Genomic DNA, 26,748 nt, shown 5'->3' with positions numbered 1-26,748 from the left:
GAAATTACACATCCTTTACCCTTCTTATAAGGGAGGTGCTGGAAAACCTCCTCTGCCAAGTGAGGAAGAATCGGTGCAAAGGATCGGACTACTACGTCTAACGCCTCTGCTAGCACAGTTTGACATGAACGACGCTTAGGATCTTTTTCTTCTTCGCAATAGAGCCTGCAAGACAGAGATGAAAGCTGGAAAGTGTTCGTATGTTCATGTCACTGGTCTTGCTCAAGAGCCACACTTTCAGGACTGGCCTTGAACACACAGAAGTCTGACCCAGCTTGCCTTCCTAAGGAAAGCTTTTCCTAATAGCCCTTCCCTCCTAGGCAAGTGCAGTGGTAAGGGTACAGCACCATTTGCACGTGCAGCCACATTTTGTCATAGGAAAGAAGATTTTGTAGATGGCATGTTAATTTGTTTCATTTGTACAGAAGAGAATCTGTCTTTAGGGAGGTGAGCCTGCAGCTCTGTTAGCCCTTTGTACTGGTTCATCTATAAAATTGAGCATTAGGGCTTTTTTCTCCCCCCCACCCCCTCCCCCCAACTTGCATTCTGGAAAGTAAAGATCAGTATAACCCCCACCAGTATAATCCCCTACCTCCTTCCCCCATGAAACAGCCCTTTCAAATTTACAAAGACATCAGTCACATCCTTAAGATTCTTCACCTGTTTTGTCAGATCAGTAGAAGACATAAAGTTGCCCAGATAAGTGCTAAAAGCTCTCCTCCATACCTTCCCAAATCCAGATGCCCACACTTGGAGGCAGAGATACAGATCCAAGAACCTATATTTAAAACTTTATTTAGTCTATTTAGTCAAGCGTATGCTTGACTACCTTTCAAAATGATTCAGTTCCCCTACTGGACAGAATATAGAAGCACACTGATGACAAAAATAACACTCAGCTGAAAGCAGCTAAGCTAAGCCTAAATACACTAAAGCACAATACACAACTGTGAAATGTCCTCCGAGGTGTCTGTATTCACTCAACATTCACCTGGAATGTTATCACCTCCATCGCAAACTGATTAACTTGTTTTTTCCCTTTTAAAGGCAGCAGTAGTGCACTTACCTGTCTTTGATTATGCTGAAATAAAAGTTAGACAAGTTTCTGGAACAGAATGCTTGCAGTAGTCGAACAACTTTGCTATAATCATATTCTTTGTACGCTTCTGTAACCTGGGAGAGGGAGCAGAGAGAGATAAGAACAGTCTATCAATTTGCATCACATGGCGTACAATGACAACCACTGAAGAACCTGAACTCACAGAAACTGTAATGAGTGACGCAAAGTCTGCGAGAATGTTTTCTTTAAAAGGTTGTTGGGGGGGGGGGGGGAGGAAATAAAAACCTTAATTCAGTTAAAAATTAAGACAAAGAAATAATTTCAAATCAAATTTGAGGGGAGAAGACAGAGGAACCCCAGAAATTATGCCCATTTCTCATTCAGCAGAACAGTTCTGAGTGACACAAATAACCAAATTTTGGACTACAGCAGATTTCCAAAGCTCTAGAAGTTTTTTGTTATGCTTTTTTCTCTTATATTCTATTCTAACTATTTCTAAAGACTTCTACTTTGAGGCCTTGGGCAGAGGGGGAGTGGGAAAAACTGTTCAATGTCAAAACGAATTTAAGAATGTTAAAAACAAAGCCTTCCTCTGAAAATTTGAAACATATTTAAGCAAGTGCACATTGCATGAAGGAGGCCTTTGTGGTCATAATTTGTCTACTTGACACACTTAAAGAATTTTCCCTAGAAGATATAACCAATGAAAGACATTACACATATATTCATCTAAATACAATTATCCCTACCTTGCTGCCATAATCTTGCAATAAATGCAGCATGTATTGATCTACTATGTACATCTCTGAAGCGGGGATGGAATCGGTTTCTGGATTGAAGTCAGCCATGTTTCCCAGCATGAAGCGTAGTGTATTCCGAAGCTAGGAACAAACCAGAAAAATTAAACATTAATGGTCTGCATTTAGATGAAACAGAAAATGATAATATTCTATAATGAATTAACTAAAGTTGGCTGGTTTTCAAAATGATTGTTTGAATAGTTACAAAAGCATAACGAAGAACAAATGCCAAAAAGACCCATAGAAAACTAAAGACAAGACTGGCTGTTGCCTAAGCGTGCTGCAAAAACTACTCTTTTCCTTAGTACACTTTGCTGTTTGACCCACAGATGTAAAAAGCAGTAGTACCTACCTAAATGAGTTCAGAAAAGCTTTCTTTATTCTTAAGATTGAAAAGCTTTGCAACGAATTGCAGAACTGTGATTCTCCCCCTCTCCTCTGCTCTTGTATTTGTGGGAATATTCCAAGTATTCCCACTTGGAATACTGCGTTCAGCTCTGGGGTCTCCAACATAAGAAGGACATGGACCTGTTGGAGTGGGTCCGGAGGAGGGCCATGAAGATGATCCAAGGGCTGGAGCACCTCTCCTATGAAGTTAGGCTGAGAGAGTTGGAGTTGTTCAGCCTGCAGAAAAGAAGGCTCCAGGGAGACCTTCTAGCAGCCCTTCTAGTACCTAAAGAGGGCCTACAAGAAAGCTGGAGAGGGACTTTTTGCAAGGGCAGGTAGTGATAGGAGAAGGGGCAATAGCTTTAAACCGAAAGAGGGTGGATTTAGGTTAGATCCAAGGAAGACATTCTTCATTCTGAGGGTGCTGAGGCCCTGGAACTGGCTGCCAAAAGAAGTTGTGGATGCCCCATCCCTGGAAGTGTTCAAGTCCAGGCTGGATGGGGTTTTGAGCAACCTGGTTTATTGGAATGTGTCCCTGCCCATGGCAGGGGGTTGGAACTAGATGATCTTTAAGGTCCCTTTCAGCCCAAACCATTCTGTGATTCTATGACGATTCTATGAATTCTACCCAGCCAACACAAAACTAAATATAAAGAGGACCTGTCATTAGAATGAAGAGCGTTAGCATATTTGGCTCGTACCTTGTTGATATCATCTCTTGCAGCATTAAGTACAACAGGCCCAATCAGCACCTCAGTGAAAACATTCGATTCTGCCACCCACCAGCGGAGAACATCGGCGCCATATGGAGGATCCTTGCTGTGATCCTAAGTAGAAGCAGAAAGGCACACGAGTAAAACTGGAGGGCGTCCTGCAGCACGGTGTTATCAGTGCTGTGAACATATCCATAAGTGTGTCCAGAAGGCCACTGTTTTTGGAGGCCTTCACCCTCTTTTAGCAAGATTTACTGTTAAGCCAGGGCTACAACATCTACTCGCAGCAGTCTGTGTACAGGCAATGCTACAACTCAGGTAAGTTGAGATAAACTCATCTTACAGCCTGAATCCTTTGAATGCTTAACATTAAAATACCATGTTAACATCTAAAACGACATACTTTTTTTTCCCTCCTTCAGACTGTTTTCTACCCTGTTATCAACTCTGAAAATGGCTTCTCTCCTTTTTGAAAGAACAGAAGCTATTGTGTGTTTTACTGAATCAGATAAGCAAGTCTTTGTAAGGATTGATTCTTTTGTCTAGAGAGTTGCAAGATCTGCTTAGCAGCCTCAGAAAGAGTAACAGCAGGACTGGGGAGGGAAAAAAATTCAGAGCATCACCTGCAGTGCAACCTCCCTGACCATGGAATGAAGTAAGTTTCTGCAGTCAATAAAGAGCACATAGATTGCTGGGGTGCAGCCACTACTCAGATCGCTCTACTGCTGGGCCCAGCTAGTAGGTTTCAGTGAGTCTGAAAGCAAAGGTTAATTATTTTCAATTTTTTAAATCCTCCCCATCACTCCATCAACAGCGTTCCCAAGTAAAAAGGAACCATTCTACATCTTGTACACAATGCATTTTCTTTTCTCTCAGCACAGAACAAAGGTGTGGGGTTTTTTAGCACTACAGCTGAAGCAAAACAACTCAAGGTTTTTACTCCAGCCAAATAGAATTTCAGTGTAGGCAACATCTTTAGAAGAGCCTTACAGAGTTCTGCTACAAGACAGCTGTTTAGAGAACAACATGCCACAAGACAGTTGCAGAATCTGGTAATAAAAAACTGTAACTAGCGATTCTAAGAAACTCAAGAGTTTGACTTACTTCGCCTCCATTGATTACTACATCAGGGTCAACCACGTTGCCAATAGATTTAGACATCTTCTCCCCTTTCTCACCAAGAGTAAATCCATGAACTACCAGAGTCCTGAAGAAAAGATTTTAGTGAAAACAAAAGCCCAGCGAAAAATCTATGTTAAGAATAGCTTTCTGATGAGGATATTCTTAAGTCAAAACATACAGAAATCCTCTGTTTTGGTAAGCCTGAGGCTTCACCTGTCAAGTTCAACCAACCACGAATACACTGTACTACCATCCAAGTAGTGCATACAACTTTATTTTCCTCATTTAATTTTGCCATATGAGCAACAGATTGTTTGCAGATATCCATGGCACATGTATTTCAGATGAATTAAAGACTAAAGCATTAGTTACTCTTTAAGCCAATACATTTCCCAAAACTGCATGGCCTCCTTGCAACAGACCCACATTACCCTTCCCTATGCTCTGCACCTTCCAAGGGACAAACAGTATGTCACAGCTCCAATATAAGACATGCACACGGTGATTCTGAATTTCTTACAGCCTAACATTCAATTCGCAAGTCAATGATCTGAGGAGGTTTTCATGCTGCACCTCCTCCCATAATAATCCCTTTGATTATTGGAGTGGGAGAGATGTGAAAAAACAGACTTGTATCTGATAATATAATAGGATATACCTAAATGACTGAGAAAGACAACATCTATTAAAATTATGATGGGAAAAAAATAAACAATAAATCCATTACAATCCAATCCAAGAAAAACTTTAAACTGAAAATGTAAGAACATAAATCAGATATTTAGTAATGGCTTGATTTCTCTTGTTTGCACACTATTGTCCACATTATCAAAAGTCTGATATTTAATAAGTGAACTAGCACTGTGTTTGCTATCCACACACTTACTTATATGGTGCTTTTTTCCTTGCTGCCACACTGGTTAATAGAGAGGATTGAAACCAACCTCCTAGTTGGTCTTTTCCTTCAAGGTATGTGTCTGCTCTTTGCTCTGCACCTTTGAAAACAGAAGATTTTCTTTAAAATACCAGCCTATATCTTCAAACAACTAAGAAAATCTCTGAAGGGGAATAGTAAAGCTTATTCTGCACTTTAAACCCAGTGGATAAGTTACTTTTATAAGTGGTGTATGGTTACTTGAACGTGACACTAGTGATTCATTAGTATCATAATTTTTTTAAAAATCCAAGACACACTGAACTCCAAAACGTAACAAATAAGCTTGTTTTCCCCCAAACAAAATAATAAGTAATGAAAACAGAAGCTATCATGCTTAGAGCACTCCATAAGAGGTTCTCGAAATACTTTCCAAGTACTCCTAAACAAACTGAAGGACCCAAGAAAACATCACATACTTCTGAACGAATATAAATCTATGCTACAACCTGGAACTTCACCAGCTGGGAATTACCCAGGATACAAGTCACAGATGTAACGTGCCTCACTAGCCTGTGTAGGGCATCAGGTATTTTCAGAGGAGTCCAGGAAGCTTTGGCAGTGACCGCAGCTCACCTGCGACAGAATTTACATTTCTGGTCACTGGTGTTCCAGGAAGATTAAAAATTTAGGAAAGGGTTAAGACAACATGGGAAACAGAAAGCCTATTGAGGGAGAGAGGGGTGTGGAGGAGCCTGGCTTGTTTAGTTCATCCGGGTGAAGGCTGAGTGGAAATATTATTCCCTATAAATACACAAAAAAAGAGGAACGATGCTAGAAAAGAACAACTGGAGCTAATGAGTACTGTTGGCATCAGAGAAAAAACGGGCTACAAGGCACACAGACTGGGTGTTAGCTGACTGCACACTGAAAGTGCAAACCCAGCTTTCCCACAGGGCTGAAAGAGGGCAGCAAAGTGTTAATGGCTTTACTGGCAGAATTCAGTCACTGTACAAAAAGGTACAAGACTTGCTGACTCAAAAAGTCCCTCCTTGTCCTAAACAACCCCAGACAGGTCATCATCAGAGTGAGAACAGAATAACGTGGAGCACAGCAGAACACGCAAGTCAAAGCCTACAAATGTGCAACGTTATGTACATATTTGGCAGGAATCTAGTTTTGATTCTAAAAGTCGGTGGTGTCATTTTCCAGATATTCAGGCAAGAGTTTCTCTGCTCAGTTTTAATCTACTAGCTCCTTTTATCCTCTTCCTAGGACCCCTGAGACAATGCTTCTTTCTGCTGCTGACACACGTGATTTATTTGTTTAACTTAATGGAAGTTTCGATATTTAGATCCATCCTGCAATAAAAGGAAGTTCAACATTACAAAGGTCAAGGCCATGCAGTTCCAGCTAGCATAGGAAAAATGCATGGGTGGGTGTTATGGTTTTTAACACACTTGTTTACTCCTTCAAGAAACTATACAGAGTTGGAGTTTTAAAAGTAGAATAAGTAGGGATCAGGGTTTGTACTAACAGATGGCAAAAATACTTGTGAGGACAAGATAAAAAAAGAAATATTTGTGGTAAGGAAGAAAATAACAGTGGAAAAATCTGTAACAGAGATGGTTTTGTTATTTACAATTAGTTTACTAGCCACTGGTTTTAGAGAAGTGAACTTTTCATAGAAATACCAGTAGTTACAACTTAGAAGAGAGAAGAATTTAAACAAACACCTGGTTACAAACAGCAAACTGTTATTGGTCTTTTCTGACAGGAACCAGTACATCTGGCAGGCTGGCTAATGTAGCTTACAAATTCAATGGAGGCCTGAACGTTTTATCTCTGTAAAATACAAACACGGGTTTTGCATATACAAAGCCTGCCTTTTAGGTGCATGGGTAGCTCCCTCACCTCAGTTTCATTAAAGTTGAGATGGTTATATGTAAATTAAATTAGAACAGCGTGCACATTTCTTGGTAAGTGGAAGAGTATGTCTAATAACCTAGAAGAGACTTTTCAGGTGTTTATTTTACACTGAGGTATAGTACATGGGTCATTAAAGAGAATTACAATTTATGACCCTTGTGGTTTGGATTTCAAGACTCCGTATCTTTGATCTTACAGACCTTGACTTTTAGATTAAATGTATTGTATTTTAATGCCAGGAATTAAATCAGCCAAGATAAATTCAAGTCTCTCAGTCAGCAAAAAAGTTTAACCACTTAGATAGGTAAGTTGTAAAATAATCACATTCATTCAGTTAAATATTAGCCAATAAGATAGGGAAAAGAAGTTATGATGCTGAAAAACTACCATCATTATGATATAAAACTATGGGTAAAAAGATGTGTGACTTTTACCAACGGCATATCACATTGCAACGCAGTCCAGTGTGCATTTTTATATTAAATATTTTGAAAACCAGTAATCTTAAGTTTGTAGTGCAGATGGCACTCTGCCCAAGTGAAAAATGTCATGACCTCTAAGACAATTTTAAGACAGAAAAGAATTCTCTAAAATGGCTACTACAAGGACAACTACTGAAATAAACACTATCAAAAGGCTGAACACAAACTGAATGTCAAAGAAAAAAAGAAAGCCATAGGCACCACAGCACTGAGTATTCAAAATCAGCAAGTGCTTTTTAACCAGATTTTGCTTTTACCACACCTTCTTTTTGGAGGCAGGGTATTAACACTCTTCCACCTCACAGCAGTACTGTGAAAAAGAATTTTTTCATCTATGAAACATTCAGACTTAAATAAAAGAATGTGGAAACAGTTCTTTCAAAAAATATTTGAGGGATGTGTAGCAAGAAAGAAACAGGACTAGCACAACAATAAACTATTCAGTGAAAATTGTTAGGCAACCAGACCATTAATGAAGCAAACTGTATACCAAAAAATACGTAGTAGCAGTGGGGTTTTTCAGAGCACGTTGCACTTGTGGATCTGGTGCAAGCAGAATAGTATTTATTTTACACACAATCCAGTTATAACTGTACATTTTTTGTTCTGTGACTATGGTAGCTAAATCTTCGATCTTAGTGCGTAAGTCGCACCTTCCTGCCTGCCACACTGCTGATGCAGAATGGTTTGGTTCATTTGGCATTTAGCTAGAAGTGGTACCTTTGACATACCTAGGCTGGAAAAAGGAAGCCAACCATAATTTAATGAAAAAAGAGCAACTTTTAGTCATTTCTGTCAGAACTATGCCCTGTCTCTTGTAGGGAATGCGGCAGGGCAAGCATTAGAAGTATGACTGTATCCATCCAACCTATGATTTAGGCCACCGAGATTGCTGTCACTGAGCAAACCTGCTCAAAAGATTCGTATTGCAGAATTTCTCCTCTTCCTCCTCTCCACTTCCCAGCCTGCCATGTTTTCTGAAAGCAATGTCTGTGGCCATCAGACAAAGGGATGAATATTAGAACTCCTGCATTTAATAAGCTCAGACACAGCTAGTTCGAGTCCAGAGAAAACTCAGGCCTAAGTTCCCCAAGTCGCAGAGCCACTGAAGAGAACGACTCCGTTTTATAAGACTGGAACTGGCAGGGATATCTGAAACGCAGTTTGTTCCTGCGGGTCACTAACAGACAGATCATTGATTTATAATTTGCAGTAACTTGAGCTCATGGTAGAGTGAAGTAATTATAAACATTAGTCTCACAGCTTTAGCTATCTACTATATCCTCCAGCTGCCCTGAAATTAACTCATGTGCTGCGAAAGAACCACTGCCGTGCACGACACTGTCACCAGAAGGCAAAAAATAACTGCTGTTATCACCGATCTCTCACTGCAAAATTAACAGGTAGCACTTTACAGGTAGCACGTCAGCTCCTATATGCCTCTGTGCTTTCTTGAGTTTAAGCCACAGGAAATTATTCTTCCTGTTGTGACATCCTCTAAGCAATATTTTTCCCCAGGAGTGCTTTGGAAAAGAATCCCATCAGTTAGCCTGTTTGTAAGCCTTGCCAATTACTTTTATTGACAAAGCAAAAAGCTTTAAAAGCTGAAGGACATTGGGAAATAAAACTACTAATTCAACAACTTGTCTTGCAAAGTGCATTTTTCATAAAGGGTAAATTAAAACTAATTTCGTATGAATACTGAGACTGTACTTCCACTTCTGGCAGTGGCTGGGAGCCTCAACTACATAGGAAAAAAGGTAATGCAACTTTTGTGTCATTTCTGAAGACAAAGAAGCTTACAAAATCACACTGCTTGTTAGTCCTTCCCCCAGCTTTTGAACCAGTGAGGCCACTCCAGTCACGTCAGACAGCAAAAGAAGATGCCTTACAGACACCAAGTTCCAACACATTTCACGAAAACGGATGACTAGACAGAGAGGAGGAACTTTTAACGTTTCCATGAAAGAAGCAGCCTGTACTGTGAAAGACTCAACATTTATTAGACGTTACAGAATCCATATGGCAGCCTTACACAAACTGACAGTGAATCCAGGGTCTCCATTCTGCTATTCCTTAATAAACACAATGTCTTACCTCTATACAGGATTAGAGCTAGTTTTTGCATACTGAGGTGTTTTGGCCCTTAAAGAACGCAAGTATGTAACTGTGCATAAAATACCACTACTTTGTTACACCTTTCAAAACCAAACCAGAAACATTTTTTAGACAGCATGAATTTTTAAAGCATAAAAAGGTCTTCCAGAAAACGAATGTTTGCTGATGGTACTGTTGCCTGACCACGTTGCTAGGAAATAAAACCTCCGGCACTAACGTGTTTTATAATTCCACAAGATTGTTATCACGCAATTGTGTACTGAGGGTTTAAAGTCCACCAGACTTCATGTATGGGACCAGACTCCTCCTTTAGAAAGGACTCCTGACTTTGGACTATCTTTCAGGCAAACAGTGCATATTTCATATATTTTTATACAAATATATATCTGCTACCTGCTGAGTAGCAACTACTGGCAGTAGGAACTATAAATAGTATATAGCAACTATAAATATTTTAAGCCAAAATATACTGCTTTAGTTACTGAAAGTAATCAGAAGTGAAAAAGTACACCTACACTGGTAAAACGATAAAACTTACTTAGATTCAGTAGTTTATCTCAATATTGTTCTGTTTCACACAGCACACACAAGGACAAACTGAAATTTGTTAAATGCAAGTAATTTAAGAGTTACCAACTAGCAGTGAAGTTACCTTGGCCGTTTGCGTCATGAAAATTCTGTACTCAAAACAAGCATGTCCTAATCAGGAGTTATATGGTATGCCACACAGCAGGCTCAGTCAGAACAGGGTATGAGAAAAATCTCAGCTTCAACTGTGGTGAAAATGAGTTTGCCAGCCTTAAACTCTTATCTTTACAAGCAAAAGCAGCTTTACAAGAAGTCACAACCAGTCTGCTGCTGGCATAATCTAACTCAGTTTTGCTGATACCAACACCATCATGCAAAACAGTTACATTTTGTTCTCCAAGTATTTTAAGAGAAAGATCAATATATTAATTCTGTACCTTCCAAAACATGAGCCCAGGAAGTTCCACTGTCAAACCAGATGTCTAGGACATCCTGTCCCTTGACATAATCCAAAACATCATGACCACCGGCCTATTGGAAAAACAATTACTAAATAACGCAGATAGAATACTCCGTATCATGAATGCTTTTCAAGATAGAATGCAAGTAGATTTGGTTTCTGGACCAGTTTTGTACAGGCTCTGCTACCAACTTTATGAACGAACACAAAATAATTTAGATAATTTTTCACAATAGTTTTCAGATAATTTCTGATGAAAACCCAAAATAGAACAAGGAAAAATTAAAAAAAACCCAAAAGAGATGGCAGAGTAACACTACAGTTTGTGTGCTAGCTTAAGAACGCAATTGTTAAAGGAAAATATAAAGTTAGGAAGAATTAAATAAAAATTCTAATCTATTTTAATGACAAAGACAATATATATTTGGGATCATAATTTTGTTAATTAGGATATAACTTTCCTCCTGAACTAAAAGGAGAAGGATGGAGATCTCTGCCTTGAATTAATGGCATAAATCTCATTGTGTGTATTTTGCCATACCCAGATCTCACTTTCTGAACATTCCTTTCACAGAATACTTTCTCATGAAGGTACAAGACTGAAAAGGATCACTGGACTACATGAACGTTTTCTACTATTTCCCACCACCAAAGAGGCTCGAGCACCTTCTGTATTTGAAGTCAAAAAATTACCTTTGATACAGCCTCTTTTGATAGTAGTTGTTCAATAGGAAGGGTCCACCATGCATCTGTTCCTTGCTGCTCCACTATTTTGATGACATCTGTGATAGTTTCACTGGGTTAGAAGGAAAAAAGGGGTTTATGAGTCGATGAGTTACTTGTAGAAAGGTACAACTATCCCAGATCCAAAGTGGTGAGATATACTGATAAAGAGATCAAGCTATATAAACCTGCGTTTTTCCAGCTTCTAATCCAGACAAGACTCCATAGAGCTTTCTGCCTGTATTAAAAAGACTTCCTACTTTTGTCTGTCAAGATGGGTAGAGTTGTGTGAAACCTGGACACACAGAAACCTGCATGTATTCCAAATATCTTTTTCTGCAAATACTCAATAACTGGGCACTCGGAAAAGATGCCAGCAGCCTGAAAACTTCTAAAATCCATTTTGCTTGCTATTTCTCGACCTTGAATTCACAGAAACGAAACAACTACTTCCCCCCAAAATATCTGCGCTTTTTGACAACAAGCTTATTTTCTCCACTGGATAAAGAGACCTTGAGAACTCATGTGGAAGTGGAGAGTTAGGAAATGGCAGCATTTTGAAAAACGTACATATACATTAGACTTCAGGTTGCCTGGATTCCCCCTTTTTAGCTATATATTTTTTAAATGGCAAGGAACATTTTATATAAATTTGTTAATCCCAAAAATGTGGGAAAATGAAACTTCTGTACCCAGTAGAGGAGTGATGTAAACAATCATTCAACATACACTCTGAAGGCAATATATGAGTTCATATGGTATAGCATCGACCAGGACAAAGGTCCTGAAATAAACAGATACTATGGAAATAAGAAAAATAAAAAAATTAACCAAGTATTTTTTCTGATATGAACAGATAACGCAACCACAAGGCATGCAGTTCTATGCACTATTTATGACACATTCAATCACTGTCCCCCCAGTAGGTAAGGCTATGGGGAATTGATTTTTTAATATAATTTAATGCCAAGTCTAGACATAAATTAAGATAGCCTAAAAACCAAAACAAACCCCACACACTTTGTCTTGCTGACTCACAGAGTACTTACTAAAGAGGTGATTTTTAAGACATCTGTTGTATTTAAGGAGTACAGCAGATCATCATGACCTGCCAACTTCAAATGAAAACCACTGTGTTACCCAAGCCACCAGGGATTTGTTTTTAGCTCCAGAAATGAAGATTTAATTGATTAACTAACTTCTTGACACAGTATTGCAAAAAGGGAAAAAGTAAAATAATGAACTGTTATGATTATCTTGAAAACACAAAAGGCAGATGATCTAACTTCTTTGGTGTCATCAAAGAATTGGTTTTGTATTTGGACTTCAGCACAACATTTTTTCTGCACTGCTGATAAAATGAAGCTACATCACTACAACATTTAGTGGACTCTTACACAAAGAGTTTAAGCATGAAAACCCATGTTGCCCAAGAAAATACAGAACAAGTTATTGCTTAATTACATGACATGAGGTGCAACAGTAAGAAGAAAATGCAGTTTTGCTCTTGATTGTGGGAATAAAATTGCATTGACAGACCAACACTTTTGCATTAATCAATCAACCGTCAATTAATCAATTTACTTTCCAAAGTAAATTCCTGCAGAACATCCCAGCAGGTGTTCTGAAGAGAAAACCCACTAACCAGTAACACTGACAAAGTGGCAGCCAGCTAGCACACCACCGCCAGTCTTACCCTTTCAGACGAGAACGGGTATCATTCACCTTCCAGTTTAATGATGATAGGACACAAATTTATGGCTTTGTAATATATCTGCTAACATTTATCTTGGTAAAACAACATTTAAGAGCTCCAGTTCTGAACGATATCTTTTCCTTACAGAAATATTTGTACAAAGGCCTATTTGCCTATAGTTTCAGTTGTGAAGTGTTACTTCTCCAAGACAAAAGCAAATGACTCCAGTCCTGGTAGATTCCTGGCAGATAGCTAAGTGTCCCTCATGTCTTGTCTCCTTCAGGCTAAATCTTCAAATTCAGAAAGCTCTCAGGAAAAAAATCAGACAAGCCAAGGAGAAGTTTGTTTGTCTCAGCCCAAACTATTCCACTGAATATGGGTCTCTTTTGTGGGGTCAGTACTTTCCACTGAAGAGGGTGGTTTTACACCCAGACCTCCAATGATGACACGGACCATAGCACCTGGGAACATTTTAGAAAAAGCAATACACAACATTATTTTTCACTCCTCGCCAAGAGAAGGCTCCACCTTTGATTCTTCTCAAATACACTATCAGTGTATTTTTAAAGACAATTATGGATACTTAGTTGTCTGCAAGTGACTATTTCAAGAGATCTCTCAACAGTCTCAGTGCCTTCCTACTACTGGCCAACTCTTACCCATGGAAGTCACCAGTGCAAGATACAGTAGCTAAATTAAAAGGAGGATGATTTACCCTAAAATATGCTTATCACTACATAAAACATTAGTGCATGTTGAGTGATTCATGGAGGAAGTATGGAAAAGCTAACAGCATGCCCTATAAAACACGAAGAAAATTTAAACAGGAACTAAGCTTGTTTTCTACATAATTTTTCCATATTTCAAATACACTTCAGCAGCAGGACATAAACTCTAGTGATGAATTCATTTCCAACCTATACATTTTTAAAGCATCCAACAGGTATTTAATGACATCGCTGTTTGTAGGGATTTTTAGGAAATAAATCCAGCTACAGATCAAAACTAACGGCTACATTGGATAACATGTAGGAATATACTCTCAACAAACAACGTTTTCTAGCAAACATCTGGATTCGATTTGATGACAGTAGAAATCTCAGTTTGTCAGATATTCTAAGCTTGAAGTAACAGAGATATAGCCTGAAGTGCCACCAGTTTTTCTGACACTGCAACTGTTAATTGCAATGCCATCTCCCCTCAATGGAAGAGATAAGGCTTAAGGTTAGACCTATCACACAAATATCTGGAGAAACTAACAAGAGGGGGGACCTGAAGCGCTGTGTTAGTGCAAACCGTATTACCTGTAGTGAGGATGAACTGTTCGCCTTTCCATCGGAGGCAGGGGAGGGACAAGAAGGAAATAAAACCTTGCTATCACTCTCCCTTGGGAAACCATCATAAAACGACTGCCTTCAGTTACATTCAGTATTGCCAGTGCCATACAACAGTCGTCTACCATTGCAGATACACCATTACTACAAAACATATTATGGACTAACTAATGTCTTACCAAGTATACTGCTATGCAATGTGAAGGCTTATATTTTTAGTTTACGAAGGGCAGAATTATTTTAAAGACATATTTTTGTAACACATAAACTAACAGATATGATTATTCTACAGATCAAAGTTTTCAGACAAGTAAAAGAAGGTCAGATTTGTGTTATGAATCACAAGAAATAAAGAATCAATGACTGTGAAGTCAACTTATTCGTACAATCACAGAATCATAGAATACCAGGTTGGAAGGGACCTCAAAGATCATCCAGTCCAACCTTTTTTGGCAAAAGCACGGTCTAGACAAGACGACCCAGCAGTCTGTCCAGCTGAATCTTAAAAATGTTCAATGTTGGGGAATCCACGACTCCCCTGGGGAGATTATTCCAATGGCTGATTGTTCTCACTGTGAAAAATTTTCCTTTTGTATCCATCTGGAATCTCCCCAGGAGTAACTTGTACCCATTACCCCTCCTCTTTTCCATGTGACTCCTTGTAAAAAGGGAGTTTCCATCTTCTTTGTAAGCCACCCTTTCAATACTGGAACATGGCAATAAGGTGTCCTCCACGCCTTCTTTTCTCCAGGATGAACAAACTCAGTTCTCTTAGCCTTTCCTCATATGGCAGGTCTCCCAGTCCTTTGATCATCTTTGCAGTCCTTCTCTGGACTCTCTCCAGCCTGTCCACATCGTTTTTGTATAGCAGGGACCAAAACTGAACACAGTATTCCAGGTGTGGCCTGAAAAGCACTGAGTAGAGTGGAATAACGATTTCTTTATCTCTGCTGGCAATGCTCTTGTTGATGCAACACAGCATCCTGTTGGCTTCCTTTGCTGTAGAAGGACACTGTTCACTCATACTGAGCTTGTTGTCCACCAGGACCCACAGGTCCCTTTCTGCAGAGCTGCTTCCCAGCCAGGTAGATCTCAAGACTGTGCTGCACTCCTGGATTATGTTTCCCAGATGCAAGACCTTACACTTGTCCTTGTTGAACTTTGTAAGGTTCTTGTTAGCCCACTCTTCTAGCCTATCCAGTTCTTCCTGCAGGGTGGCTCTCCCTCCTGAAGTGTCCCCTTCCCCACTCAGTTTGGTATCACCAGCAAACTCCATCAGAGTACACTTGACTCCATCATCCAGATCACTTATGAAGATATTAAACAGCATTGGGCCCAATATCTATCCTGGGGGACCCCACTTGTGACAGGCTGACAGTTTGAAAAGCAGCTATGTACCACCATGCTCCAGGTGCAGCCTGTCAGCCAGCTCCCCACCCACCACACAGACCACTTGTCTAGACCATTGCACAAATATTATTGACCAATATTCTCAAAATCCTATCACAGTTTCAAATCAAGTAAAAAAAATATTATTTTAGCAGTGCAAGTTTTTTCATTATATTCTGTTTCTCTACACAATGTAAGCAAACATTAACAGTCAAGTATTTAAGAAAAGGAGATAGTTAAGGATACCATTTCACCAAATACTTTTTCCTCCTACAGTTTGAAAAACCCAAGACAAACAAACATACATGATTAACTATCACAAGAGAGAAACGACTGTACTTAAGGTACCTGCATTGTAAGGAAGAAGATTTTTGCAAAGTACTTTTATGTAAGGTGCAAGTGAAAACCACCTTTCTCAAATAACTACTCATCACTTTATAATCTGCAGGCTTCAACGTGAGCATGATCATTCACCGAGTTCGCAATAAACACCATTGTAAAACTTTGCCCTGTATTCATACGCTATCTAGAAGAACCTGCATTACGTGTCACTTGCTACGTTTTAACACTGAAACCCCTACGGCAATTCACGCTACCACGACACCAGCCAATCACTCTGAAGTCTGATATTGATTATGCTGAACACTTATTTAATGTGTTAACAGAAATTAGGCAGCATTAAGATATAGTCGGGAGGAGAAGAATACAGTGTCTCTCGACCTCTTTTCGAACAACAGTAAGGAGGGCGAGTTATCTTCTTTTTTAAGTGAACGCTGACACTGCAGCAGTAAGTATTTAGGTTACGGTAAGTTGCTATTGCTTACAAGTCACTGAAATGTCTTCATATTTTAAAAAGCAAATTAGAGCACAGGGTAGATCTACTTCAAAAACAGGCTGGGGTTTTCTCTGTCAGAACTTTAAGTTACTTGTTAATAAAAGTCACAGAGAAGGGGACAAAAAAACGGACTACTTTGTATTAGAATAATCTTTGCGACAATACTAATTATTACCAATATCTGAAGAGCAACTTTGTAAAAAGTTATTGCATGAGGTTAGATTAAAGTATGCATCTCACATTTATTACCTGGTCTGAGCTAATACTGGAAATAAAATCTCTCATTTTACTTTTGGAGCTTTTTCTCTCTTCTCTTCCACGAGTTACAGAATTTCCTAGAATCGGAATGTTTTATGCCAAAATCTATTAAATTTCGAAAGTTGACAAAGAATATAAGTGTTTATTTGTGCATGTATTCTATTTAAAGTCTTTTTCTTCCACTCGTGCAGAAAAATCGCACAGAATCTTGCCTCTGTATTCTTACTGAAAACAGAAATAATTAAAAAAATGTTCTCTTTTTTTCTCTCATATAAGGTTTTGATATTTTATAATAATTTTTTAATTCCTGATCGCAATATGATGTGTTATACTCTACATAAAGAGTCTAATCATCAGTGGCGTATTAAATTTATAACCACAGACAACAGTGTCATAGAATCAAATGTCTTCCAGGGCTACGGGGGGCACAGCAGCAAACGGGAAGACTCATGGAGATCTTGCATCAAACTTGTTGCTCAATCTAGCTCTTGGCTTTCAAGTTAGAAAGACAGGATTGTTGCGGGGGGGAAATACTCTTAAGAGAAGAGCAGTTGCATCTTGAAAGAGAAGCTTTCTGCAGCTTTTCACATGACAAATTCAGGGGAAACTCACAGAGGGAAACACAGCAGTTTATTTTAGGGACTTTTAAAATTTTTGTTTAAAAGTCTTTTTACAGGTGATACATAAAGAGGATCACTTAAGATCAACCATTGGTGCTCTCATATGTAACAGCAACTCCATGTGGACTACACTGACTTCCAGTGGAGATGCTGCTACTTCTGATAGTCACTCAAAAAACTCCAGAGCAGCTGCTACTGGAAGCATGTTTATCCAGCACGCAAGATAAGAAAACAGCTTTTGTTTTGAAATTTAAGTTATTTACTGTTGTTTTAAAATTTATTTACTGTTGTTTTAATGATATTAATTACTCGCACAATCTGAATATGAAATTTAAGTGTTAGAAATATGACAGCAACCTACTGTGATATTATTTTCAAAATTATTATGCAAATGCAACAAAACCTTTAAGCTTAGCTGTTTATTTCAATAAGAACTGGTGCCCAGGAAAATGACCTATGAATTGACAGACTGCTTTCTAAATTTGCCTGTCATTTCTGTAGGCCAATATTCTGTGCACTTTTCCTACTCTGGTTACAGAAGTCTGCTACAGCTAACTTTAAATATTTAATGAGTGTTTTATGCTTTTCTTCGAAAATGTCATCTCTACTGTAAAATATGTTAGATGTAAAGGGTATTTACCATAAACGAACAGCACAAGCTGCCAGTTAAATGAAATAAATCTACTTTTCAAGCATATTGGATATGACTTTTTTTTTTTTTTTCTAAATGTCTCTTTTTCCCCAGATCAATTCTAACCAAACATGCCATACTGTCCCTTTGTTCATTCACCTACATGCGTGACTGCTAGGCCAATAACTGCACAAAACAGCCCAGATGACAAACTATTGCAGAGTTTATCACATCAAAATGCCCCTATTGCCACATATCATACAACTCCAGCAACAATCTCACACGGCTCAAGCACTTAGAAAAGACGTGCTTTTTAATACAGGTCACTGGCTTTTGAGGTAATTTTACTACAACCCAAATGAATTCCTGTGCATCCCTCCTTTCAAATGGGTCAGCTCCTCTGCATTCTGAAGGAGCAATTGCTTCATGGTGGCCTTCATGTTTGACTGCCAACTGCTGAACTGTTTTTCATTTCACTCTTATTTTGCTGTTAAACTACAGATTTAACAATCTTAAGCAAGCACAAGTAACACACTCAAGCCTACTCTGCAGGTAAACTACAGTAAGTATTCCTCAGAAACTGTAATTTTTTTTTTTTTTTTTCACATGAACATACACTTTTTAATATGGTAACAATATTTGCAGGTAAAATGATTTTACACCCCATAGGGCCTCCATCCATTTATTCCCTGATGTGCGTCAGCATTATTCAGGTACTATAAACAACTACAGTTATTGTGGTCTTTTCTCACAGTTATTGCCTACTGTGAGAGAGTCAAAGTACGTATCTGTGTACCTACACACCCAGTCACGCTAGGTGAAGCTAAGGACTAACTGCTTAAAGTCCATTCCCTGCTCCCCACACCCTAAGCCTCACCTACTATTATACTTATGCGCTGGGTCCAGCCTCTGGAAAACATGCTGGACCTTCTACAGTATATTTATTCCACACTAGAATAAAAAGAGTCCTGCTACATTACTTAGTTCATCTGCTAGTTCATCCTGCTACATTATTAGTTCATCTCCAGCTGAGCAATCTTATTATCCATAACGAATCTGCACAAATGGTTGCAAGATACATAAAATGGAGTTACACTAGTATATCTCAAGACAGAAAACAATTACGGAAATAAACAGTTCATGTGGAACTCCACAACACTATTTTTATGAAATAAAAATATGAGTCATCTCAGAGGATATTCACAATTGAAAACCTCTGTTCCCCAAAGGGGTAAAAGCAGAAACCTATTACTGCTTAAAAGACAGAAAAGGATCATATTTGGTTGAGGTTTCTTGTTTTAAAGAGTAGCTTGGATTTCCTCCATGTTACATTGTCTGAAATTCCTGAAACGCAGCATTTGTAATACCTGGATACTATTAACGCTCTAATTTCATTTTGGAACGAAGTGCAGTTATTTATTCTGCAACTGATTTGGTTATTCCACTTCAGATATCTCATTGTCACTTATTCAACTGCAAAAATCCTATTTTGACAAAATACCTGTATTGTTCAATTCGCAGTCCCACAATTGCAGTTGCAACCTATTCTAACTACAACTTCCGTATTACTCTTCGCTTAAATGTAAAGGCTAGTGATTACTGCCAGCTCACTTAACTCGAAGATGAGGGATGAAAGCAGCAATTACCATCAAGGGGATAACTTGATGGTAATTGCTGCTTTCAGATAACTTAAAATATCTAAATAAATTGATTCCTATTACTCGCATACAAGTCACCTTCGGCAACAAGTTTCGATTGTTTTCATTTATAGCTGAATTAGTTCTGTGTATAAACAATTACAAGTAAAAGCATGCATTTATACTTAAATAGTTAGAAGTTTTATAATACCATGTAAATGCAGCACAACAGACAGTGCTCGTTCTTTCATTTTTCAGCATATAAAGCTAGACAAATACCTGTTTATCAAGCATTCTCCTGTGTTCTTCTGATAAAAAACAGGAATCGGAACACCCCAACATCTTTGCCGTGATATACACCAAAATGTCCTTCTGTCCAGCATATCAAGCATTCTGTTCACTGCAGATGTAGGAATAACTTTCACCTTTTTCAGCACTTCCTATAAAGTACACAGTGAATTGTTGAACATGCTCCAGCATTCAGACAAACACTGCTTATGCTACCAGTAAAAAAAGGTACAGGTCTGTGCTCCCACTCCCAGTACTGAAGAACACCTCCTCAGGCAACTGTCACATTTGCTTCACTGCATGTTGCTCTTCTTCCTACTTGTCCTATGAGGAGTGGCTGAGGGAGCTGGGACTGTTTAGTCTGGAGAAGAGGAGGCTCAGGGAGGACCTTATCGCTCTCTACAATTACCTGAAAGGAAGCTGTAGGGAGATGGGAGTCGGTCTCTTCTCCCATGTTATGAATGACAGGACAAGAGGGAATGGCCTCAAGTTGCGCCAGGGGAAATTTAGGTTAGATATCAGGAAGAATTTCTTTCCAGAGAGGGTTGTGAAGTATTCGAACAGGTTGTCCAGGGAGGTGGTGGAGTCCCCATCCCTGGGGGTGTTTAAAAAACGTGTAGATTTGGTGTTGAGCAACATGGTTTAGGGACCCTGACAGTGCAGGGTGAATGGTTGGACTCGATGATCTTGAAGGTCTCTTCCAACCAGATGATTCTGATTCTATGATTCAGTAACATGCTTAGAATGCTGTACATACTGTACGTGTCCCCATGAGCAACCAACACATTTTTGTCAGCTGATTCTCTGGTAGGCACACTCTAAAGCGAGATAGAAATGGCATCAGTACCTCTATCTGAACTTTAATGGCTCATTGTGTCTTGTGCTGTTATCTACTTTGAAACTGTATCTCGATACATACTGCCTGTATTAGAGTGTGGGCTACCACTCGCTCCCAGCCCCACTGAACAACCATCATATTTTCCTTCATTCTAGATAGAGATAAATAAGGAATAAACAGCCTCCAGCCCTAATTACAATGAAAGCATTGCTACCCAAGACAGCCTAAGGTGCTGGTCTGAGTTTTCTGTGTGGATGTACATAATTTCAGAGAGCACTGCATTTAAAAAGCAGTATGTTTTAAAGTTATTTAAAATAGGACATGGCAAAATTAATAGGGGAGCAAACAAAGACGCCTGGCCATGTAAGGCTACCATAACAACAAAGGTAATTTTAATAGTGATAAAATTGTCTCTTGTGATTTAATTCCTTGAAACATTGCATTTTTAAAAACGTTTGGGGGAAAAAAATTCAGTAGCGCTAAGGAACTTACGCATCTCTTGTAAATACAATGAACAAATATGTCAGTCAATATACTTATTCTGGATTATACTAATATTGGCAAAAACCCAACAACATTCATCACTTCTACAAGCAACTAACATTTTTCAACTATTGTTTGTAAACCCTAGCAGAACATATGCTGCAGTGAGCTATGACAAGATTGTATTGCTGATTCCAAACAGCATCAGCTGTCTTTAAATGTCCCATAAGAAAGCAAAATTATATACCTGTGCTGCAGCCTTCACGCTTGTTGTGTTTACAAACCACTGTTTGCTGGCACGAATAATCATTGGTTTTTTAGTCCTCCAGTCATATGGGTAACTGTGCACGTATTTCTCCTCTTTTAACAAACTCCCGGCTGCTTGAAGCATCTGAATGACTGAGATAAAAAACAAGGCAAGATTAAAATCTGATTTGAACATACTGCTACTTTTAACTTCAGTTCATTCCTTTCCATGATCAACACATAAGAAGTGCCTGTACCTCATCCATAGTTAAAACGTGTTCAGTTTGTATGAACCCTCAAAACGTATCTGCAGGAACGTACTGATAAAATAACAATGGCTAAACATCAAATACTCACCAGCTTCATTCCCCTCTTCAAGGACATTCTTGTTTCGAAGTTCAGGACCTGCAGCTTCGGTGAAAAACCCACCTTCATCCACAAGGCAATCCTTAAAACAAATATGTTAATCAGGTCAATAAAATACCATGTGGCAATTAATTACCTTTTTGGTATTGAAAAGTGAGTTAAATACTCTGCTGAGTAACTATTTTTCTGATGAATAGCAAAGTATGTTATACATAAGTACACTTTAGATTTAGTGAACTGCAATTTAGCAATCTACCAGGCAAGTGAATTAACAGTGAAAACCAAAAACAAACAAACAAAAAAAACCAAGAAAAACTCTACCCTCAAAAAAACCCAACAAGAAATATGAGTATAATCAGGTTTTGGAACATCTCAAGCATCATCTCTTTAAAAAGGCAAAAGCAAGAAAGAATACCCTGCATCTTCATTTCCACCAAACACAAACTGACCATGCACAACTGAACTGTATTCATGTATGTGTTTAAAACAAGCTTTGCTGAAAACGAGTAGTAATAATAACCTACATAACTGGTGATTTACTGGTCTGCAAGATACAGCTTTAAAAGCCAACTCTGAGTACTGAGAGTCAAAATCTGAGAATCATTCTTTGTATTACCCTTTAAAACACAAGAACAAAAACACAGAGAGAGAAGAGAAAACTGATTCTGTTCTACCAGTTCCCTGTAAGCTTTAATTAGATGGATGAAAAACTTCATCCTTTTACTTTGATACACACTTTTTTAAGGTTAGTCCTGCATTCCATTAGTGATACTCACACTTATCTGAATGCTTCAAAACATTTTCAAGTTTTATGCACAAATTATAACAATCACTTTAGTGGCACATGATCAAACAGTTGCACGAAATCAAGAGCAACAGCTGAAAAAATAAAGTACCGTGGGTAGCTGATGGTGGGAAGCTACACTGTAGTCTTCCATACCATGAGCTGGGGCTGTATGAACTAATCCTGTTCCTTTTGCCATTGTCACATGATTTGCAGGTAACAGAGGAGAGATTCTGCCAGGAATTGTGGGATGAGCACAAGAACCATCTGCCAAATCGACACCTAGGGGTGAAAAAACACAGAAGATAAAATAGAGAAATAATGCAGGCATTCGGCTTCTCTTACCAGAGAGCAGAAATGGAACAACTGATGAGCAAGCGTAGGCACAGGATGCTATTCAGATGTGCTACTTCTTCGTCTTGTTTGTGGGTCCTTGTCCAAACGCTTTCAAATTCCCTGCATTGTTAATCTTGCACGCAGGTTTTTTTCCTTTGAAAAAAAAAGCTTTTTTTCTACCTTAGACAATGGTATTCCGTTAGTAGTGACATTCTACCGACAGACACTCCACACATTCCCATTCCTGGGGGATCACCGTCTCAGTGTTCCGGAAACAGATCTCAATAATGACTTAGCAGGCTAAAACCTTGAATTTTGGATCTATTCCTAGTTCTGCCACTAAGTACTGATACTATCATGAACAATTCATTTAAATTCTTAAATTACATACAAATAAAGACAGTACAGCATGAATGAAGCTAGTGACAATTTAAGGTTAAAAAAACACTGAAGAAATCTTAGTAGTAAAGCCTTGCTGAAAGTCAAGAATCATCAGAGCTTAAGGAATGCTTCATATGACAAAACAGCCTTCATTGAATGCTTTCTTCTTAGAAGGAACATGCTTAGTAACTGCTGTCAGACAGTTAGGGACACAAATACAGGAAAGGTAACAAATATAGCTAATTACTGAATATATGGGAAGATAAAAAGAACAGGTTCTAATATTAAATTTATTTTCAAGAAGGTCCAACTCTACTGTTGTATGTTATCTGCAAATCGCGTGATTCAAGACGGTGAACTCTGCGAGAACACCACCTCCAGGTAATTTCTTCATTAGGCAAAAACAAGATTATTAAGCAGAGAAATGGGTATTTTTTTTTTTCCTCTGAAGAAGGAGGCATGGAAAGACACCAAAACAACCTGAAAAGAAAAAGTCATAGAAACCACCGCTCTCACCTCCTTTAGATGTGCATATTTCCAGCACTGAATCACTGATAAAGGCAAATGAATAAAGTTCACAAACAACACATTAAATCCCAACTCATGACACCAAATCATAAGTCTATCTATTGAGAAATATCACTATGCAGTTTGTTAGGATGCAAACTTCACCACGTTAGTTTGTCAGTACAGACAACAGTCACCTACAATACATCAACACTCTTCACAGTTACAGTGAAGGCTTAAGACACCTCTTAACAATAAAAAAACTAGAAAAGTAACATAATATAACAATGGCTGACACTGCAACCGATTCTGCTACACTAGGTAATTTCAATAGTTTTTGTAGAATTTAGCAATCAGGCAGTCAGCAAGCATACTTGAATTAGCCCCTGTGATGGTTTGATGGGGCGGGGGGGGGGGGGGGGGGAGGCAGTCTGGTGGCAGGAGAAGGGATTTGCTCCCTGTGACCTCCCTGGTTTTGGAGCGGGTCAGACCTGGTTCTGGCCACCAGATCAGACTCCCATCCCCCTCAGGGCTTGAGCCAATCGGCGCCTCTGCGAATTGCCCTATTTAAGTTGGGACAAAGGAACCAGAAAGGTGTACTTTTGCCCAGGAACAAGGAGAGGGGAGGAGGGCACTGCCTCCGCTCCCCAGCTCTCAGCCGGGCAGCTGCCCGCACCAAGCCGGCACCATCGAGGATGGCGGCGACGGAGCCACTGGGGGAACTCGGGGAGCACCTCCCTCCCAGGGTGCCCGCTGGGCCAAGTTCACCCAGAGAGGACTGAAATCTGAGAGAAACGGCCACACTCACACCGGGTCAGTGAAGATGGAATGGGACGAGGTGTGCTGGAGCTGAGTTTCCCCTGCAACCGGTGGCGAGACAGCAGGCGGCCCCCCCTGCAGCCAGGACAGGCTCGGTGGAGCAGAGACCCACTCACAGCCCGTGGAGAAGCCACGTTGGAGAAGAGATGCCTGAGCCTGAGGACGGTCGTGAAGCATGGGCACAACAAGGTAGAGAGGCATCTAGAGTCCGTGGGACGACCCACGCCGGAGCGAGTGGCAACAGCTCCCTAAGAATCCATGACTGTGGTAAAGCCCGCACTGGAGCAATCCGATGGGGAAGGATTGCATCCTGTGGGTAGGACTCACACTGGAGAAGTTTGTGGATTTTCCTTGTGAGTAGGGGATCCACTGGAGCAAGGGAAAAGGGTGTAAAGACTCCTCTTCCTTTAAGCAAGGAGAGGCAGTAACAACATGGGATGAACTGACCTGCACTCCCCCATTCCCTGTCCCCCTGCACTGCTGGGGAATGAGGTAGAGCCGGGAAGAAAAGGAAAGGAGGTCGGGGGTGGGGCGGGGGAGTTTTTAAGATCTGGCTTTGTTTTCTCTTTATCCACTCAAGTAACCGGTTTTGTTTCCCTTTGTCCTTTTTAAGTAACTGTTAATAAATTGTTTTGCTTTAAGAAAGATGAGTCTGTTTTGCCCGGGACCATAGTTGGTGGGTGCTCCCTTTCTGTTCTTGTGTTGACCATCAGTCCTTTTATTATATTTTTCTCCTCTTCATTTCACTGGAGAAGGAGTGAGAGAGCGTCTGTGTGGAGTTTAGTTGCCGGATCGGCCTAAACCATGACAGCCCCTTGTTCTCATCAGCAATGGATGAGCAAGACAAACTGCATTCAGTGTAATTAAGATTTTGATACTGAACAGACTTGCACTCCATGTTGAAGTTTTTAAAATCTGGACTCACACCTGGAAAAGTAACTTGAAACCTATCGATGAAAATTTGAGCTACAATACACCAATACTAAATCTGACAGACTACTGCTTCTCTTTGTATCTTTTACAGCAGCCTTCCAGTCCCTAAAGAGGGCCTACAACAAAGCTGGAGAGGGACTTTTTACAAGGGTGTGTAGTGATAGAAAAAGAGGTAATGGACTTAAACTGGAAGGGTAGGTTTCAAATAGATTTAAGGAAGAAATTCTTCACTCTGAGGGTGACAAAGCACTGGAAAAGGTTGCCCAGAGAAGCTGTGGATGCCCCATACCTGGAGGTGTTCAAGGCCATGTTGGACGGGACTTTGAGCAATCTGGTCTGGTGGGAGGTGTTCCTGCCCATGGCAGGGGGGTTGGAACTACATGACCTTTAATGTCTCTTCCAACTCAAGCCATTTGATCATTCTATGATTGTAGTAAAGCATGTTCTCAAAACATAAACAGAATTAATACATCAAAACTGAAACAGTTTTCAGATACCTGCAAGCAGATTTCTAAGCAACTTCAGATTAACAATATTAAAACCTACCTTTATATGTTGACATAACCTCAAACTGCGTGTCCAAAACAGCAGCTGTAGATTCAACTCTGTCTGCAGCTAGAATGAAGTGTTCACCAGTAGTCGTACATTTCACAATCGAATATCTACAATGTAAATACATATTTGTGATACTAAATAATTATAAACACCACAAAGCTACAAATTGTTTAAATGTTCCATGTCTAAAAGACAGCAAAATACTTTTTAAGATCTACATGTCCAATTCGCTCAAATCTCAAAAGAATTCACCTCATCAGGAAGAAGAAATAATTTTTTAAAAAAAAAAGAAAACAGAAATTAATATATTAAGAGAGACAGAACAAAGCTCACAATTGTGTCACTTAAAAAAAAAAACAAACACACAAAAAAGGTGCCTTAAATAAAACTTAATGGTAGCCCAGAAGGTTTTAACTTTGTTGATAAATATTGACAGGGACTGACGAAGACCACTGAACCAAGTTAAAGACACATACGCTGAATCTGGCATGTAGCAAACTGCTTGATTGGCTGGCACAGTCCAAGGTTGCGTGGTCCAGACTAGCACACTAGCAGGGGATGATCCATCTACAGATGTAAATCAGAAGTACTTTACTTACAATTGTAACAAAAATAA

At 39.3% G+C, this 26,748-nt stretch overlaps 1 protein-coding gene across 2 annotated transcripts in view; it reads right to left on the bottom strand.

Moving 5' to 3' along the window:
- The window catches only part of IARS2 (isoleucyl-tRNA synthetase 2, mitochondrial), a 33,063-nt gene that overhangs the window by 2,506 nt on the left and 3,809 nt on the right, over positions 1-26,748 (bottom strand). For both annotated transcript variants that reach the window (XM_086629559.1, XM_086629567.1), the window contains exons 7-20: positions 26,609-26,699; positions 26,124-26,239; positions 22,714-22,883; positions 21,809-21,899; positions 21,453-21,604; positions 19,876-20,036; positions 11,167-11,269; positions 10,451-10,544; positions 4,969-5,077; positions 4,065-4,167; positions 2,949-3,074; positions 1,810-1,941; positions 1,067-1,173; positions 20-165 (exon numbers count right to left, since the gene is read on the bottom strand). In XM_086629559.1, the coding sequence (XP_086485685.1) occupies positions 20-165; positions 1,067-1,173; positions 1,810-1,941; positions 2,949-3,074; positions 4,065-4,167; positions 4,969-5,077; positions 10,451-10,544; positions 11,167-11,269; positions 19,876-20,036; positions 21,453-21,604; positions 21,809-21,899; positions 22,714-22,883; positions 26,124-26,239; positions 26,609-26,699 (1,701 nt within the window). The remainder of the gene's footprint in view (positions 1-19; positions 166-1,066; positions 1,174-1,809; positions 1,942-2,948; positions 3,075-4,064; positions 4,168-4,968; positions 5,078-10,450; positions 10,545-11,166; positions 11,270-19,875; positions 20,037-21,452; positions 21,605-21,808; positions 21,900-22,713; positions 22,884-26,123; positions 26,240-26,608; positions 26,700-26,748) is intronic.

Source organism: Tauraco erythrolophus, chromosome 2 (assembly GCF_009769465.1).
Source record: "Tauraco erythrolophus isolate bTauEry1 chromosome 2, bTauEry1.pri, whole genome shotgun sequence".
Taxonomy (NCBI): Eukaryota; Metazoa; Chordata; class Aves; order Musophagiformes; family Musophagidae; genus Tauraco; species Tauraco erythrolophus.
Note: the sequence above shows the minus strand (reverse complement) of the source record. Positions and strands in the feature narration are given on the sequence as shown.